The sequence below is a fragment of the Aplysia californica genome, unplaced genomic scaffold (genome assembly GCF_000002075.1).
Source record: "Aplysia californica isolate F4 #8 unplaced genomic scaffold, AplCal3.0 scaffold00179, whole genome shotgun sequence".
NCBI classification, from domain to species: Eukaryota; Metazoa; Mollusca; class Gastropoda; order Aplysiida; family Aplysiidae; genus Aplysia; species Aplysia californica.
In genome coordinates this window covers 416,155-434,168 of record NW_004797449.1, presented here as the reverse complement: position 1 = coordinate 434,168, position 18,014 = coordinate 416,155, and the positions used below count along the sequence as shown (strand labels likewise).

Below are 18,014 nucleotides of genomic sequence, written 5' to 3'. Positions count from 1 at the left end.
GAGAGAGAGAGAGAGAGAGAGAGAGAGATGCCACTGCAAGTACACACAGCGTGTGAAGCGAGAGAGGGCTGCGGTGTGCTGCAGACCTCGATCTAGCCCGAAACCTAGCAACATGCATGTGTAATGTGTCATCAACGATGTCAAGCGCACGAGAAACTGCCTTTCAATTGACAAAAAATATGAAATAATCCAGGCTGTTGACAAAAAGCAAGCTCCACTGGCAGAGATTTGTCGTTACTTTGACATTCCACAAGGGTCGATTCACACCATTATCAAGGATAGAGCAAAGATAGTGGCAGTATACTCCAATGGAAAGTTTGCTCTGGATCGGAAGAAGATGAGACTGGAAAGAAGATGAGACTGCCCGATGCAGATGCTGTGGACCAAGCTCTTCTGATGTGGTTTAAGGAGGCAAGGAGAAATTTAATTCCAAAACCCCTGTTCGTGGGTACTTGTGGCAAGGGAAACTACCCATGAATAAGTACAGGTGGATTAGTCCACAATAAATGCTTACTTTCCTTGCATTTCTGATTTAACAGGGATCGGATGTAACCAGACATTTTCTCTACTCCCACCATCCCTGTTATATCAGGTTTCCACTGTACATGTATTGCTGATAAAATATTTCATGTGTCTGTGCTGCTCAAGACTCAAGACAGTCTCATTACTGCTTTTGTAAGCAACTCGGAGGCCAGTTTGGCAATCAAGGGATGCTATATTCGCTCTTAGGGCAGTCGATGGATTTGCCCAGCGGACTGACGTCATCGCTCTACCCGCCGTGTTCGTTTGTCCTCGTACGAAGTTTCGCGACGTGACGGCTTGACGGGAGACGATTTAAAGTTACGAGCCGGTGCGATAAACAAAGGTGAAGGAATGAGACTCTGTCGCGACAAAACAGCAGTGAATCCCACTTTTTTTATTTGAGCGCCTTCAAATCGGCAAGGTGCTTTTTGAATGTTGATACATGTTTGTTCGGATTTACTAAAACTGAATGAAAGTCATCTGCAATAAATCTCTTGTCAACAGTCCAGCTGACAGTTAACAAACCGCCCCTGATCCTCTGTCTTTCTATACACAGGCAGGACTCAGTGCCGATAGCTGCTCTTACTTTCATTTCTCTGCCTGTCTCGTCTTGTGATGTTAAGGGTTTTGCGGAGAAATTTCATTTCGCATGCGGTGATTTTGCTTTCATGGGTTTTGCTTAAAGTCCAGGTCTGGCACTGATACATAATGTTGCCTATGAATATTGAGGTGATGCTGTCTCTTTGTGTCCATGGAGATGTTTGGATGAGATAGGAGGGGTGCCAGCTGATAGGTGACAGCGTTGACTTTTTGAGTTTGCTTTTAGATTCAGATACCAGGTAAGTCTGTATTTGATGATTTAGAGTTGAAATAAGCTCTCCTGATATCTTTATTCATGATATTTTGCAAAGAGACGAAGTGTTCATCACAGCTTTACTTTACACTTTACTTTCCTCTTTGAGGGTAGGCCTTCTACTTTAATAAAAGAAATCTTTATTGCCTTGGCCCTAGACTAGCCTACCTGCATAAAAATTGAACTTTGATCTATTATTATTACCAAGTTTAAGGTCTGCTGACTGGCTAGTATTGCTGGTAAACCCAAAGTCTTAAAATAGCCTCACCATTAAAAGAATAATCACAGTGACTATGTTCACGGGGCCCTGAATCATTCACCATTGCTACAGAGGCACGACTAAAACCCTACGGTCGCTCAAAGTGAATGAGGTAATGCCACAGGAATACTCAATGCAAAATAATGCAGCGGTGGTCCAGATGAATGCAATGGAGTTTTCGGAGGGCGAAGGCAGGCACAGCAAATCAGCTGCGATTGACAAGGCCTCCTCGCTCACTCAGCGCGCGGAATACGACTTCGATCCTCTTCCCATGTGCGCACCCGGCAACGCTCGACAGTTTGACAATAAAAGTTATTTGAAGAAAGATGGAGAATTGAAGACGGCCAAGAAGTAAAAAAACTCCTCTCTCAACAAAATGTTAATCTTGTACAGTCGTACAGCTGATATTTTCTTTGAAATTTAAGAGGTTCAAATGCAAGCTGAAAATTTTATAACATATCTACCTACTACGGTACAAAGTAGACAGAAAACTGTTGAGTTTCTACTGTAAAAAAAGAATCAGATCTTTAGGTTCGATTAGGTAAGAAACGGGAAGAGGCATATAATATATAGTAGGCCCTACTCACCCAGCGAGTGATGTAAGTTTAGGCGGCGAGCTCAGATGCGAGTGCGATGTGTGGGGAAAACAAACGCATCGGTTAGTTCACACCTTGGTGTGATCTCGTCTGGGGCAAACATTGTGCCATTTTACAATGCTTGTGATCACATTCTCAAGAGTGGCTGATCTTTGATGCGATGGGCTGTTCTTTGATCTCAACTTTTATCTCTTGGTTGATCGGCTGTGCCCGCCCGGGTGTTTGTTCCATAAATTATAGTCGGAAATGCCGGCACTTACCCTTTCATTAAGCTTCAAAAGTACTCAAAATGTACTTGAAAAGTACTCAAAATGTACTTGAAAAATATTCAAAAGTACTTTTATAAAAAGTATCGGAGTAGAGTAAAAGTACTGGTTCTCAAAAATGTACCAGAGTACAGTAAAAGTACCGAAAATTGTGATGTAAGTACAAATACCGGAGTACTTGTACTCCGTTACAACCAGCTCTGTATACATATATTATACTAAGTCTTTTTGAACTTTTTAGAGAAATAAATATCTTCATTCAGTTTCTTTTCATTATTTTCATTGAAGCTTTGGAAAACTTTTGTTTTTATTCTTCTGAATTTTTTTTGCAATTTATCTTTTTTTATATGAGTATATTCTACAGCTTGTTATCTATATAGCTGCCATTTTTTCTCTAATTTCTCTCCAGTGGTGAAACATTGTCCAACAGAGAGAACATCATGCAAGGTAAGTGTGACGACTGTCGCTATGATCATGTGTCATGGCAGTCACTCATGTGTTAAAACGGCCACTCTTGTCATGTTTGTTCCTGCTGCCTCTAGTTGGTTTTCTATGGAAGGTCAGATTCATGTGTGTATAAACTAAATAAAAATCAGACAAAGCCTTTAGTGTTATCTTAAGCGGGGATAACATGTTAAAAACAGATTTATAAAATTAACTCTTCGACGCTGGAATTGATTTCCTTGGTTTGACTGAATTGTTTTCTTTTTAATAATTCTACTTGACTACTTTTGCAACATTTGCTTCAACTCAAGACAAAGAACAGACATAAGCATAAAGGCAAAGAGTGTATTTTGTATTCTCTTTGAGAAACTTAATACAAAGTTTTATTGCCAGTCATAGCTACACTGTTAAGATAAGAAACTCCTTCACGGCACACCAGCAGTGGAATTTAAGTTGTAACGGCGGGTTCCCCGCTGAGTGCCTTATCATGCCGGGGTCATGGGGGTCAGCTCCCTGGCGCCGCTCTGTCTGGGCTGACTTAATTTTTGGTACTTTTCAATGTACAGTTTTAGGTGTATCCTTGTATTTATGGTAATTATCATTTATTCATCCAATGCACCCAAAGCACCCGTTTCTGCTCTTGAGACCCAAAAAAGAACAGACGTTGTAACTTGTCTGGTTATTTCGTTAGACGCGCTGAAGTCAGCAATGCTAAAATTATAAACATTTTGGACAAGTGTGAATAGAAAAAAATCAATATAAAATAAATGGCACCGCAAAAACTGTCAAACTTTTGGAACATGAATGATATAACATTGGTGCAGATACTTAGAAAAGATGGTATTCTGCAACTCTATTCATCTGGAACACAATTCGCTATGAAGTAATTCCTCCAAATACAACTTTATGTGTCTAATATAATTGTGAATATTTGCATATTTTCTCTAAAGTTGATCAAAATTACCCTGAAGACTCTCTCTGAAAAAGTACAAACCAATGTAATACACAAACAGTATCTCGTAACACTTCATAAATTCCTTAGCTTTCATTTTTCTTAAAACGCTAAGTCTCGGTTTTGTAAGTTGACTTAATAACAGGGATGACTTCTCATAATTGTGTTATAAGAATTATAATTTCTAGCTTTCCAATGATACTGGATCAGCACCAGACTTCCAGCTTTTATTTTAGTTTGTATGACCATCTACAATGACTGGCAATGTTCTGATTTCTTTACATTCATAAGTGTCTGCGAATATTTCCGACACAAAAACTAAGAATGAATGTGTTAGCTGTCATTATTTTTATTCCATACAAGGAGTTCATCTCTACCTATGTATAAACAGTTTTTTTGTTGTGAAAATGCAGGTGTGCATCTTTCTTTTCTTATAACTTGACTATTACTACTTGCGCAGATTTAAGATTTCTCATGGTAGAAAACATGATATTCGTAGTCAGTTTAACGCTTATTATGGAGAGATCTGTCATGCCGTTTTAAAATAAACAATCATTTATTCTTAAGTACGTAACTAAAATAGGACAAATTGGGTACTCTACAAACACTTGTCTAGAACATAAACTAATTCACAGAAATTAACCATTCTAACGCAGAATAAATCTTAAGACATTGAGATTTTAGAACATCCGCGTAATGGTTTGCTATGTGGAATGGGGAAGAAGTTATAATATTATTTCAAACGTAGACAGAAATGCGAACTTCTTGACCGACACCTGCAAAGTTGCTTAAGGGCTCATTAACCCCGTGACCCGAGTCAGGGAGCTCCGGCGTGCTGCTGAGTCACGCTAACTAAAAGTAACAGAATAGGGCGAAAAAAGTGACGCTGTGCCTTATATTGTTTACTCCTTCTTTATATCGAACATCTATCCTCATATATCATATCTCTCCTCCTTCCTTTCTAAAGTTGCATGCTACTCTCTAGTAACACCTCTAACCTTCAGCTCTTATGTGACCTTATTTTGTTACAAGTGATGTGAAACTCGTACTTAAACTAAAACTAAACAAAACAGGTCAGCTGGACACAGAACTCTCCGACCTTGGCTATGAACAAGCGCGGCTGGTGGCGGCGAAACTCCAGGATGATACGTTCACGAACATGTACTCTAGTGACCTGCGGAGAGCCTCGGAGACGGCCAGGGCCATCGCCTCGGCCAACAGAGTGTCCTCGTGCGAGCTCAAGCTGGACAAGAGGCTGCGGGAACGGGTCAGTCATTTCCTCCTCTCTTATCTGCTAGAATTAATTTTGTGGATTTTCCTCAGCAGGGAGTTCAATAATTAGTTGTTTTTTTCAGGCATTTTCAGAATTTGCGTAAGTTTTAGTATCATCGACAGTTTTGGATTTAGTTCTATCCCATTCTCTTTGCCACACATAATTAATCATCAGCAATGTCATGGAATTAGATGGAGTGAGATGTTGGCTGGAGGATGGATAGAGATATTGTGTTGTTTGATAGAGGTGATGTGGTGATCTTGGATAGAAGTGATGTGGTGATCTTGGATAGAGGTGATGTGGTTATGTTGGGTAGAGTTGATGTTAGACAAAGGTGATATGATGAGGTTGGATAGAGGTGATGTGGTTATATTAGATGGAGGTGATGTTTGATTGAGATGATGTGATGTTTGGCAGAGGAGATGAGGTGATGTTGGATAGAGGTGAAGAGGTGAAGTTGGATATTGGTGATGTTTGATAGAGGTGCTGAGGTGATGACGACTCTCATTTCTATTTGATTTGGTTTTGATCAAATTTTATCATTGAGACAAATGAAGTTGCCTTTTCTTAACTCTCTTTAAAAGCAAAAAAATCATGGCTTGCTTTTTGCTAAAAAACTGAACGCCTGTGTCCATGTTCTGTTTCCATTCATTTCCAGTGTTTTGGCTTCCTGGAGGGTAAACCGTTTCGTGAATTCCAGCGAGTGGTCAGTGAACGAAATGTGTCACCGTCCGAGTTCACTCCAGAGGGAGGGGAGACTGTTGCCCAGGCAGGTGTTTGAGAGAGAGAGAGAGAGAGAGAGAAAGAGAGAGAGAGAGAGAGAGAGAGAGAGAGAGAGAGAGAGAGAGAGAGAGAGAGAGAGAGAGAGAGAGAGAGAGAGAGGGAGAAAGAAAGAGAGAGAGAGAGAGAGAGAGAGAGGGGAGAGAGAGAGAAAGAGAGAGAGAGAGAGAGAGAGAGAGAGAGAGAGAGAGAGAGAGAGAGAGAGAGAGAGAGAGAGGGAGGGGGGAAGGGGGAGACTGTTGCCCAGACAGGTATTTGAGAGAGAGAGAGGGGGAGAAAGAGAGGGGGGAATGTTCACGAAGCGAAGGTGTTTCAGCACATAATATTTATGCCCTTTCTTGTTGTATGTGTGGGTGCACCTGACCTTTGTAATATCCATTGCCATTGTAAACGAACAACACAAATTTCTCCCTAAGAAATGAATAAAGATTGTCACTGTCACTGTGCTGCCCTGTGGGTGGTTGGTGGCTGCTCTGGTGTTTGAACCACATGACAAGGTGAAGAAATCTTGTTTGCTCCAAATGAGCTGGCACCATTCTGTATGCAGTGGCTGTCAGGTTTGTGTGAATAACATTATTGCTATATATATAGATTTATAAATATACATGAGTAACATTACAGATTGTGAAGAGCATAGAGCTTACCGTTGAATGGGAATTTGTGCTATACAATTTGCTATTGTCTATTATTATTATTATTTTACATGGCCAGACAACGGCTGTTTCTCTGTGTGCATCCATGTATGTAAATGTGTGTATGTGTTGATGAGTGTGTGTCTGTATGTATTTACCATACCACAGCAAATTCCCCCTTTTGATGATCAATAAAATCTAACCATATCTTATCTTATATTATCTAATGTTTTCTGAGTTACGTCTAAAATCTTGGCTTTGGATCTTATGAAACAGAAGCTAGTGGGTTCTTGAAGAGCTCTTTTAAAAACGTAGTTGCCATTTAAGCGTCTCTATGGGTGATTGGAGGGTGTCATAGGTAGGTCATTCTTTTTTATCTTCGAATGATTGGAAGGTGCCTATGGTAGTTTCTTCTTCTATTCTGTGCTTGGGTGGCTGGAGGGTGCTACTAATAGTTTTTTTCAACTTTTTGTATCCTTAAGTTGTTTCTGTCTGTCGGTCTATTTTTTTTCCCGCTCATACTACATTACCAGCAATGCGTTGATGTGTTTCTCTCTACTGAAATAAGCAAATTGTTTCTATTTCTGTCGTAGGTGACTCAGCGGGCGAGGAGTTTCTTTAATGACTTGTGCAAACTGATGGTGGATCCTTCTGGTGCCAAGAGAAAAACCTGTACAGGGACAAATGGGCAAACGTCACCAGGGAACTCTCCGTGTTGTGTCACAAAGTCCAGTGACAGTGAAGGTCAAGCGGTGACGAGTAGCTCAGAAGTGATGAAGGACTCGCGGCAGGTGAAGAATGGCGATAGAATTTCACAGTCAGGGATTCCGTCTGATGGTCAAGGAAGTTCCTCCGGGCGGTCCAGTTCTACCACAGCCCTGCAGATCAGCATCCCGGAGTCAGACGGCGCAGGTGTTGCGACAGACAACGGCACGGGGAGCGTCGGTTGTTCAGTACGCCCAGAGGCTAGCGAAGATCCCCAGTCGGGTGTCGCCAACGTTTCTAGTGACGAGTCTCTCCAAGCAGACGGCGACCTTGTCCTGGAAGACGGACACGTGTTGATCGCCAGCCACGGCCTCCTGCTTCGGGAGCTCAAATCCATCATCCTGCAGAGGTTCAAAGGTCAGTTACACGGCAACAACGCGCTGGAGGCCAAACGGATCAGCCCCAACACGGGCGTGTCGCGATTTGTCCTGACTGCCTGCACGGAGGGGCCGAACAAGCTCCACGTGAACTGTGTGGAGGTCTGTGTGATCAACGACACGTCTCACCTCACTGGAGTTGGGGCCAACCTCGTCTCACACGCCAAATTTCAAGGAGCGCTATGATGATAATATTTTACAAATTGTCTCGTCTTTTTTTGTGGCTTTTGATGTGAGTGGTGGTAAAAGCATGAATGCATTTGATAACGTTTTGTATTTTTTACAAGGTGCAAGAATAATGTGTTATCAATATTTCTAGAACATTTGAGTTTATTGACAAAGTTCTATGCAGGTGACTTGTGTGCCATACTTGAACTGAGGAATCCATTTTACTGATTGGTGACGGGCTACTTTTTGGGGGGGCCGTAACTAGACCAAACTGCCAGGCTGTGTTTATAGACATTGTATGAAACAGTTCTTTAAATCAGGCCAGTAGCTCTGCCTTTAGAAATCAGGTGGATACAGACAAAAAGGCAGGCCTATGAAAAGATCGGTTGATGGGGTAAGAGAAATATTAGTCAAAAACAACATAACCACGCAACAGGCGATACAAAAAATGAGAGAAAAACGTTCGCTTCTCCCCTCGACACCATTGGGTAACAAAGGTCAGAAAAAGTTAAGTAAAGTACGTGAGATCTGCATGTATAGTAAAAATGAGAAGACTCTGACGCCTAGCTTCACTTCACTTAACTTTCAAAGAGGCTGTTTGGAAGAAGTTTCTATGAAAAGGTTATGGTTCAGTTCGTTACTATACGGCTGATTCCTCAGATTTGTTGTTGCGAACAGTGGTACTGAATGCCTCTCTGTTTTGTAACCTGAACTCTAGTAAGGAGTGAGTTGAGAAGTACTCGTGTTAGACAAGATCACACAGGTGTCTGCTGTAGCAGTTACGTGCTTTATATCACGTGCAGGAAGACCGATTTTGATTCCCGAGAGGGGTGAGTTTTTATCGATTATCTCTCAGTGTTTTGGTTGGGATGTTGTATCCCTCTCAGCCTGGGTCGGCCCTAATAGGGAGGGTCAGAAGCCTACCTCCTAAATGATCTAAATTGTGTCATGTAAAAACATCTACATTTAAAAAAAAAAGAAGAAAAAAAGCAATTTTTATCGCATTTTCCTCACAGGGTGCCGGCCACCTCAAACCTAGTCCCGTACTTTTACCGCGTAATCTGTCCAGTTGTCTCTGGAACTGGAAAATCTACATGTTATCTACTAAGACTTCAAATCAAAGAAGTAATGCCAATTAAACAAAAAATAATTGCAGACACAATCAGTTTTGTTTGGGCTGGAGTAATCAAGGATTCCAGTATTACTTTGGCCAGATGGAAGTGTTCAGATCAGAATAATTGCTTGATTCTGTCCCTTTAATTTACTTCTTTACTATCACTATCACTAATTGATTCAGAGGAAGCAGAACTTATCTGGCTGAATTGACCCTCCCATGGTTCCACACAAATAGCCCGTAGTCTGTCAGGGGAAACTGTTATATGATTTCGCAGTATTATGTTGGGAAATGTCTTAGAACAGGCAAACCAATCAAGTAAAGGCCAAATACCCGTACATCTTCAGAAAATAGAATGTAAATAGTAAGTACAGCTCATTTGTGAAGGAGTTGGAATGTTTTGTGATTTTAAAAAATGGGAAAAGGGGACTGAATTATTGACTCAAATTTTGGCTGATTAAATTGGCCGCAACTCAAGAGTGTAACGTACAGCTGATTTAATAAGTGGTTGACACAAGGAAGAGATAAGAAAATAGAAATGTCGGGTGTTTTTATAAGTTTGTCTTACCAAAGTGTTCTAAAGTTTGTTGTAATCTGTAAGTTTCTGATGCTGAAGGTCAGAGTGTTCATTGAGATCTGGTGATGTGTTGTGTTGTGTTGTGTACAAAGGCTTGGTCCCTCATGTCTTTCATTGAGCCAGGTGTTATGTGTAAATATATATATAAATACATATATGTGAGGCATCATGGTGAAATCAGGCGCTCCTCAAAATAATGAAATTGAACAAACCGGCATTTTTCCGCTGGTTTTCGCAATTTTTTTATTGAATTTTCGTTTTTTGGCTCATCACCTTTTATGTCCATTTCAAGACACATTTTTGTGTGGATTTTACTGAAAAACGTTGACTAATGAATGGCACTAAAAGGGTAGATTTTTCAGTTTCCGAGGACTCTCAAAATTTGGAAGTCGCCAAACTTTGGCAGCCATTTTCTCGCTAATTTTACCTGTGAAACATTGCGACTCCCTCCTCCTTCAATTGCGAATATCTTGGCTTTTATTCATGATAGATAGGTATCGTTTTCATCAAAAGCAAGGCTAATGAACAGGCTTCAATTGTACAGCCTACTAATAACTTCACATGACCAAAATAATGGTGGGCAATGAGTGTCTTTAGGAAAATCCGGATATCTTTGTGCACCCCATTGGGAAAATCCGGATAAATACCCTATTTTCTTTCTCACCCCATTCGTGAAGTGTGTGCGTGAAATGGGTGTGAATCGCTTTTCGAAACAGTCGGCTACACCTTTTTTTTAAAAATCATACCCTGCTATTTCAACCCCCCATTTACAAACAGTGGCCCATGTCTAAAGTCTGAATTCTCTCAAGTTTACAGATATTTTAATTATTATGCTCGTGAACAGTTACAAAAAAACTGCGTCATCTATTCTTTTCTTCTTTTTAGATGTAGGAGAAAGTGTGTATTGTGACAAAATACACGTGGTAGGTAAATTGATTCATCACTGCTGTACCAGCGACAGTGACAGGCGGGCAGGATGCTTACGTCAAATTATGTCACGTTCCCCGCCTCCCCGCCCCTGCCGTTTTTCCCCTCGCCTCGCCGCCCCTTCCCCCAGACATCCAAGCAAGCCCCTCACGAAGGTGTTGACAGAATTCACAATTCCACGGGGCCCTCCCCGCTTTACACTGTGAGCATGGGATAGGAAAACTGCTGTAATAGCAATTTTATCAATTAAGATTAGTTGGGTTTTTTTGGTGTGTTGGTTTTTTTTTTTCTCTGTTTTTTTTTTTAGGATAGCGGATGTGGGCCTTTTTTTCCACCTCTGTTCTCTTTTTCTTTTCTTTTTCAATCTTTTTCTTCAACAAAGACAAGAAACCAAAGAAGGAGGAAAGGAAAAATAACAACTGAGGTAGGCTCTAACTGAATATAACAAAAACACATTTTCAGAATAACAGTTCTTTTTCTCTGGATTAGCAGATGGCTATATATATATCTGATGTGCCCCTTACCTCCCCCACATCGTCAATGGGCTTGGAGAGACACATCTGGTGGTTGATCCGTCTTACATCTTTTTATTTAAAAAAAGGACCATGTTTACGGTGGAAGCTTTCTAACAGCTTCTGGCCGAGACGAGTTCTCCTGCCTTAGAAAACAGTCTCTCCGAGGGAACTGACGTAGCTGGAATGTGCAGGAACTGTCGGGCAAGAGTGCTCAGCCTTGGGAAATTGGAGCAGTTTTCTTTCCACCACTGCACTGGATCCTCCATCAGGGAGAGAAATTCCGATTCATGGTATCTCCTCATCTCCACGTAGGGTCCTGTTAAACCAGGAGATGCTATCTTTTTCTTCAGCTACTCAACCTTCACATATGTGTCCCACTGCGATTTTTTCTGTGCAGGTGAGCAATCGTTCGTTATCTCTTGTGATGCTTCTGTAGTCGATGTCTGCTGTGGTTCAGATCTCTACATCATGGATACCAGGCGATCTTCTACATTTTTGGCTGACTCTGGTCACAAAATGGCAGCCTTCTAAATCATGGGTGTAGCAGTGTGGCTGCTCCGAGGGTGAAGTTATCCTCCAGACTGCCAAATCGTCTGCGGAGTTCAGCCTGCAACTGATCTCTTAGTGCTGATGGAGATTCTCCTGACAGCTTTTCTTGTATCTGTCTCACGATCGGGAGCAGCTTTGATACGGAAGTGTGCTTCTCTGTAGAGGCTTCCTTTGTGGCTAGTTCAAACGGTGTTAACACCTCGATGGCAGCTCTGATTCTTTCCACTTCTTCATCGGTCAAAGACTTTATTGTTTTGCTCAGTGCCCGGAGGGCCCCGGTGACAGCAGTGTGTTCCTCTTCATATCTTCTGAGCATGTGCAGGGTGGAATTCCATCTCGTCTCAACATCTTGAATTAGCTTTCCCTGCTGCCTGCCCAAGTTGGTGGCGTCGGTAGCCTAGTGGTTAGGTTACCGGACTCGTTATCATGAGATTGCAGGACTGGGGGTTCGAGCCTTAGCTCGGTCCGACGTTGTGTCCTTGAGAAAGGCACTTTACACGAACTTCCCACTTGGCTCGGTCCTATCGGAGACGGACGTTTAATTAGGAGGTCCCGCCTCGTGTTGATAGGGGCGTTAAACTCATACCATTTCTCCATTTTTTTCTGCCCAAGTTCAGCTGGAAGCACAGTAGTTTTTCTGTGGCCTTCACACTGTGGTGGTAAAAACTCACCACTGACTTGACTTTTGCTATGAGTTCCACGAGCTCACAGCTGTTCTTCAGGGCATCTCTCACTATCAAGTTCAATTTGTGGGCATAACATCTCACGTGGTGCTTTTTCAAATGATCTTCCATCTTTGAAACCTCGTTGGCGCGTTGTCTGTGACATTAGATGAAATCTTGTTTTCGATTCCCCAGTGATGGAAAATGTCTGTCAATACTTTCGCAATGTTGGCAGCTGTGTGGTCGACGGTGACTCTTTGCGTTGTTAGTAGCCTACTGCTGACTGAAGATCCTAAGAAGGTAGACGAAGGAAATAGTGTGCAGTTAAAGGGATGTAGAACTCTGTTTGGCGTGAAGTCCACAAATCAGTTGTGATGGCAACGTGAGTGACATTTTCCAGGGATACTTTCAGCTTCTCTTCCTCAGCTTGGAACTTTCCTGGCAGCAGATCCCGAGACAGTGTTCGCCGACTTGGTACATGTAGTTCGTACCTGGGGTCAAAACCTTTTAACAAAACCTCTAAAACCACGGTCCTCGACACTGGAGAATGGCTGCAAGTCTCTTGTGATCATTTCAAGAAGCAAATCATCAAAGGCCTTCTTCTTAATGGAATCTGCTCCATATTTCGAGACATTTGAAATGGTGGTAAAAACTGTGAGCTGGGTCATAGATCCTAGCCTTCTCGGTGTTTCCTTCATGACGGATTCATCATTCTTCTCCAGGGGTTTCGGTCCCATCATTGACAAGTGCTTCACTTGAAGGTGCCTCCTTAGATTTGATGTCGATCCCGTGGTATGATTGAATATGCACTGGCAGAAATCGCAGGTGACAGTCGTTGGAGACGTTTTTGTCATGAAGTTCCAATGTCAGACGCATTTTTTCTACATGTCTCCTAACTGATAGTGAAGTATCAAATAAAATTGAATAAAGCAGACAATGCAGTTAAGTGTATCAGACAACAGTAGCAATTCACAGTACAGTTCAACAGAACACTGATGTAATAAATGAACACAAATTACATAAAGCAGAGGACATAATTTCTTTGATCAAATCTGGAAAAAGCGATCCAAGGCATGTGATTTTCCGACAAATATAAGACTGGAAAAATCAAACGATAATATCAATAAAGTCAGCAAAGAGTGTGACACAAGTTTGCAATAAGAATGAAAGGGAACAAAAAGAGCAGACTGGTGATCAGGTGGAGAGACAATAAGATCCGCGAAAAAGCAGTCGAAGAGAGAAGAGCAAGTGAGAAAGACTGAGGAGTGTGAAGCTCTTTATTCTTCATTGAAAATACCCCCCCCCCCGTTTTTCTCCCCTCTGCCCCCCTCCCAAAACCCCCCCCCAAAAACAACCAACAAACAACCCCTCATAGGCCTATGCACACATTAAAGGCGGTTGTCAAAAGTCTACGGAAAAAGAGAAAACGTAACAAAAGGTTACAAAAGTAAAACAAAGACAAAGTGATCTGTAGGCCCCCGACACGCAACATAATTTCACGTTCAAACCCGTAAGCTGCAGACATCACAAGTACCGACAATCCGACAGGACAGTCCGAGTGTTCTCCCCCCCCCCCTCCCCCCGACACGTCGTGATTAATTACATCACTGTCATCCGCTTAGCCCGATAAAAGACGAATAATAATAATAATAATAATAATAATACTATTAGATCAGGGGGAATAACTTCTCCCAATGACCCACAAAGAAAGAGGTCAACTAACAAAAACTTATCCGACAACAATGTCTGCCAGCTGAAGCCACAAGGAAAACAACTTTTTCCAAAGGTCTAAAACTGAAAAAGGATAGACAACAAGAAAATGGTTCTTAAAATACGGGTAAAAAAACTACGCTTTTGTAAACGGGTTATGATCGTCTTTGACAGACGGATCATAAAAGAGAGTTTGATCCTCTTCGGCAAATGGGTTACAAATCTCTTCGACAAACGGGTTAGGAAAGAGGGTAAAGGATTCTGAATCCGGATAATGATTCTTTAAGAATTATCCGATTATTCGTATATTCTATCCGGATTTGGCCCACCACTAGCCCAAAACTGACGAGCGCCTGATTCTATCATATTGACTTCTCAGTGTAAGACTCCGTCATATGACAATTTCCCAAACGGCAAATCACCAAGTAGTCGATATTTGATATACAGCAAGAGTGTGTTCTTGGACTTGTGTATGATTGTGTGAAGTGAGGCTTACCCCCCCCCCCCCCCCCCCCAGTATTTTTTTTTGTTTGTGTTTTTTCTTTGAATGGATTGACTTTGGTCACCCGTACGTTTAAGGGTGGCAGAGAACTCTCTAGAGATTATGATGTGTATATGTTTATCTAAGTGACGCAATGTGAAAAATCTGTACATGTTTTAAAGTTACGTTTTAGAATTATTAATTGGAATTAATTTTTCTAATCTTTGATGAAAAAATGAACTCTTACCAGTCGTAAGCTTTGCCGCAACAAGTTTAATTTGATATAAGTGTTGTGTACCTGTTAACTTTTTCTGCTGGAAAAAGAAAAGTTTCAAGTTACAAAATTTTAAGAAATGAAGAAAAACTTGCCCTATAAGGACACGGTTGTAGTACAGGTAAGCAGAATATATGTATGATAAATGAGGAAAACAAGAAGAAAAAAAAGAAAGAAATGAAGCATCTAGGCAGTAGATGTGCCAACCTAGTTTTGTCCTGTAAGACCTGTCATGTTTGAACTCATAAAGAACTGGCATCTGTGGTGTAGTGGCTAAGCGCTTGACCGTCGCTTGCAGGAGACTCAAGTTCTGTTCCAGAGAGGAGGCAATTTTATACGAGTATCTTGGTCCATCTCCTGGAAAGTTGTATCCCTCTCAGCTTGGGTAGGCCCTAAATGGTCTAAGATTGTGTCAATGGAGGCGTAAAAACGTACATTGTACATTCAGAGATTAAACCTGAGCAAAACCAAGCCAAAAAACCCAAAGAGAATAAAAAGTAGGAGCAATGATCCAACTCAGAAGTCTCAGTCTCAACAGAATGTGTAATCCCCGGTAAGATAGTCATTTACGCGTAATATATATAAATATAAATATATATATATATATATATATATATATATATATATATATATATATATATTATGTGTGTAGTACATGAACTCCCAGTTCTTTTCATGTTGGATACCGTTGCCCTTGTGATAAGACCAGCTAACCCACCAAATATATACAGTCAAACCTGTTCTTATTGCCACCTGTGTAAGACAATCACTCGTACAAACGGTCACTTGCCATATCCTTGCTTTTATGTATTTTTTTACATTATAATGACACTGTAAGACCGCTACCTGCCTAAAACGGTCACTTTTCTCCTTGACAATGGATGGCTCTCCTAGACAGTTTTGACTATTTTTTTTCAGTTTGACTAACTGATGGTGAATTATTAATTTCACATGCTCTGTCAAAGACAGGTGTGAATTTTTACCAGAAATGTTCCTATTTAAACATCAGAAATAAAGCTGAACCACCCATCGGCCGAAAAGTTGCTGCGTGGTGAAACCAAATGTTTTTTGCTTCTTCTGCAAAATGAAGCACGCGAAGATAAGCCGGTCTTATCACAAAGCTGACGGAATGGGTGGGTGGTGCTTGTTCTAGCTTGGTTTGCCCCTTCTTTTCTTTCAACTATCTGTTGTCCTTATCTCTCCTTTTTTTGGGTTTTTGTTACTCTCTTGTAACACCTCTTTATCTTTCAGCACTTAAATGACCTTTTTGTGTCGCAAGTGCCGTGAAACTCCTATTTTAACTTTAAAAAAGGGGACGGTGTTGAGTACATGTATTGTGTTTTATGTAGGCCTGAGGTTCCGGAGAGGCTTGTAAGACCTTTTGAGGATCCAGAAATGTCCAGATTTTTGTAGATGTGTGAGCGAGGCGGAACTGATTAGTCCACATGTCTACATATGTACTTTGTCATGTTGTCTTTGGCTGACCCAGCTGGCGTTTGAATTAAAAAGTCCCAGTATTCGCACAACTGGGTCAAATAGACTTTCTGTTTTTATCTGATTTAAGTAGGAAAATAGCCACTTCTTTCTGTCTTTTTAAAATTCGGTGTTTCTTTTTTCTTTCTTTTGGGAAGTGTTTTATGGCGCTCTCAACTGTATAAGGTTATATGAGCGCTCGGGACACACCTAATATTTTCAGTTTGTAGGAAATTTTGAATTTTGCCCGGGTGGTGGCCGAATCGTACTCTTATCGATTTTAGACCACCAAGGGATCTTTAACGTGCGCAACTGGCACATGGGCCCTCCGAGATTTTTCGTCCTTGTACGAGAAGGCTAGGTGTAGATCTTTCCCGCCAGAAGATCAGGGGTTTTACCGGAAAGACAGCAGTAAGAAGGAGCCAAGGAGTAGCAGTAGAAAGGCTGCAGAAGGAGTCAGGAACCCAGAGGAGGGGGCAAAGGAGGTGAGGGGGTAGGGGCAGAAAGAGGAGACGAAAGTAGACGACAGAACATTTCTTGAGAGCTGGAAAGACGGTGAAAGGAGATAATTTTAGAGAAGATAATGTTTCGGTCGCTACCCGGATTCGAACCCGGGACCTTTGAACGAGAGGCCAACACCTTAACCTCTAGGCCACGGGAGCTCCGTAAATTCGGTGTTTAAGTGAAAATAGTGACTTTTTTCCTTTTAAAAATAAAGTTGAATTCAGTGAAAATATCCTCTTCTCTCTGTGACTGTCATTTTAAAAATTCGATTTATCTGAAAATAGCCACCTTTTGCTGTCTTAGTTTGGTATTTTTTGTCATCTTAAAATTTAAGAAATTCAGTTGGACACGGGTATTCTCAAACACGTTCGGGATTGACACAAGTGTTCGACACATTCACTATTTGAGTTAACCAATTGTGAAAAAATAAAGAGATGTCAGTAGGAGATGGTAGATTACATGAGTTATCTGTGATTTCGAGTTTTTCTTGTTTTTATTATTTGTAATCTGTGCCCAGCTGCACAGTCCAAACTGTTCTGGATAGCCATCCTTTGTTGAGAGGAAAAGTGGTTTTCTTAGACAAACTTAAGTGAGAAACTTGGACAGTGTCATTGTAATATTACAGAGATGCTGGGGTGGGGGTAGGGATGTTCGTTTGTAGAGTTGTTTTTCTTACTAGTCTTTGACAGGTGGTCATTCGAGCAAATTGGACTGTGGGCAAACATAGTTGAGATTCGTCAACTAGAACAGAAGCTACGGCGTAACGTGGGTGGCTGGCGCGTGCTCTGTTGTGGTTTGCTCCTTATTTTCTATTAATTTATTAAATATCTATCGCCCTTATCTCTCCTCCTCCTTTTTTGTAAATTGTATGTTGTTACTCTTTAATAACGTCTCTAATCTTCGGCTCTTATATGATTGTATTGCAAGTGCCGTAAAACTTTGAACAAAACAATACAGATTAACAACTAGTTTCCCCAAATTCCTTCAACAAAGGATGTTTGATACATGTATGTATTAGGGTGTTGGTTGTTACAGTAGCGTGGTTCCTTGTTGTGATCACTGGGACCGAAATATGGGGTACGGGGTGGGGGTGGGGGGTTGACAAGGTTTGTGTGTTTAACGCACTGGCTCTGGTTGTGGTAGACTGTCTGTCTGTCTGTCTGTCTGTTTGTCTGTCTGTCTGTCTATCTGTCTGTCTGTCTGTCTGTCAGTCAGTCTGTCTGTCTTTTCCGTACACGCACGCACGCACGCACGCACGCAAACACACACACACATACACACACACCGAGTCTCTCTCTCTCTCTCTCTCTCTCTCTCTCTCTCTCTCTCTCTCTCTCTCTC

At 41.4% G+C, this 18,014-nt stretch overlaps 2 protein-coding genes across 2 annotated transcripts in view; one reads left to right on the top strand and one right to left on the bottom strand.

The window, feature by feature from the left end:
• LOC101850085 (fructose-2,6-bisphosphatase TIGAR) overlaps positions 1–9,022 on the top strand; it is a 12,438-nt gene extending 3,416 nt beyond the window's left edge. The window contains exons 2-5 of the mRNA XM_005098309.3: positions 2,906–2,943; positions 4,966–5,159; positions 5,824–5,934; positions 7,171–9,022. Coding sequence (XP_005098366.1) covers positions 2,906–2,943; positions 4,966–5,159; positions 5,824–5,934; positions 7,171–7,905 — 1,078 coding nt within the window. The 3' untranslated portion in view covers positions 7,906–9,022. The remainder of the gene's footprint in view (positions 1–2,905; positions 2,944–4,965; positions 5,160–5,823; positions 5,935–7,170) is intronic.
• A 2,530-nt stretch (positions 9,023–11,552) lies between these two features.
• Positions 11,553–12,363, bottom strand: LOC101853618 (zinc finger BED domain-containing protein 4). The gene is made up of 2 exons (XM_005098324.1): positions 12,241–12,363; positions 11,553–11,966 (listed from the first exon to the last, which is right to left on the bottom strand). The coding sequence occupies exons 1-2, from the start codon at positions 12,361–12,363 to the stop codon at positions 11,553–11,555; spliced, it is 537 nt and encodes a 178-aa protein (XP_005098381.1).
• Positions 12,364–18,014: the final 5,651 nt, after the last annotated feature.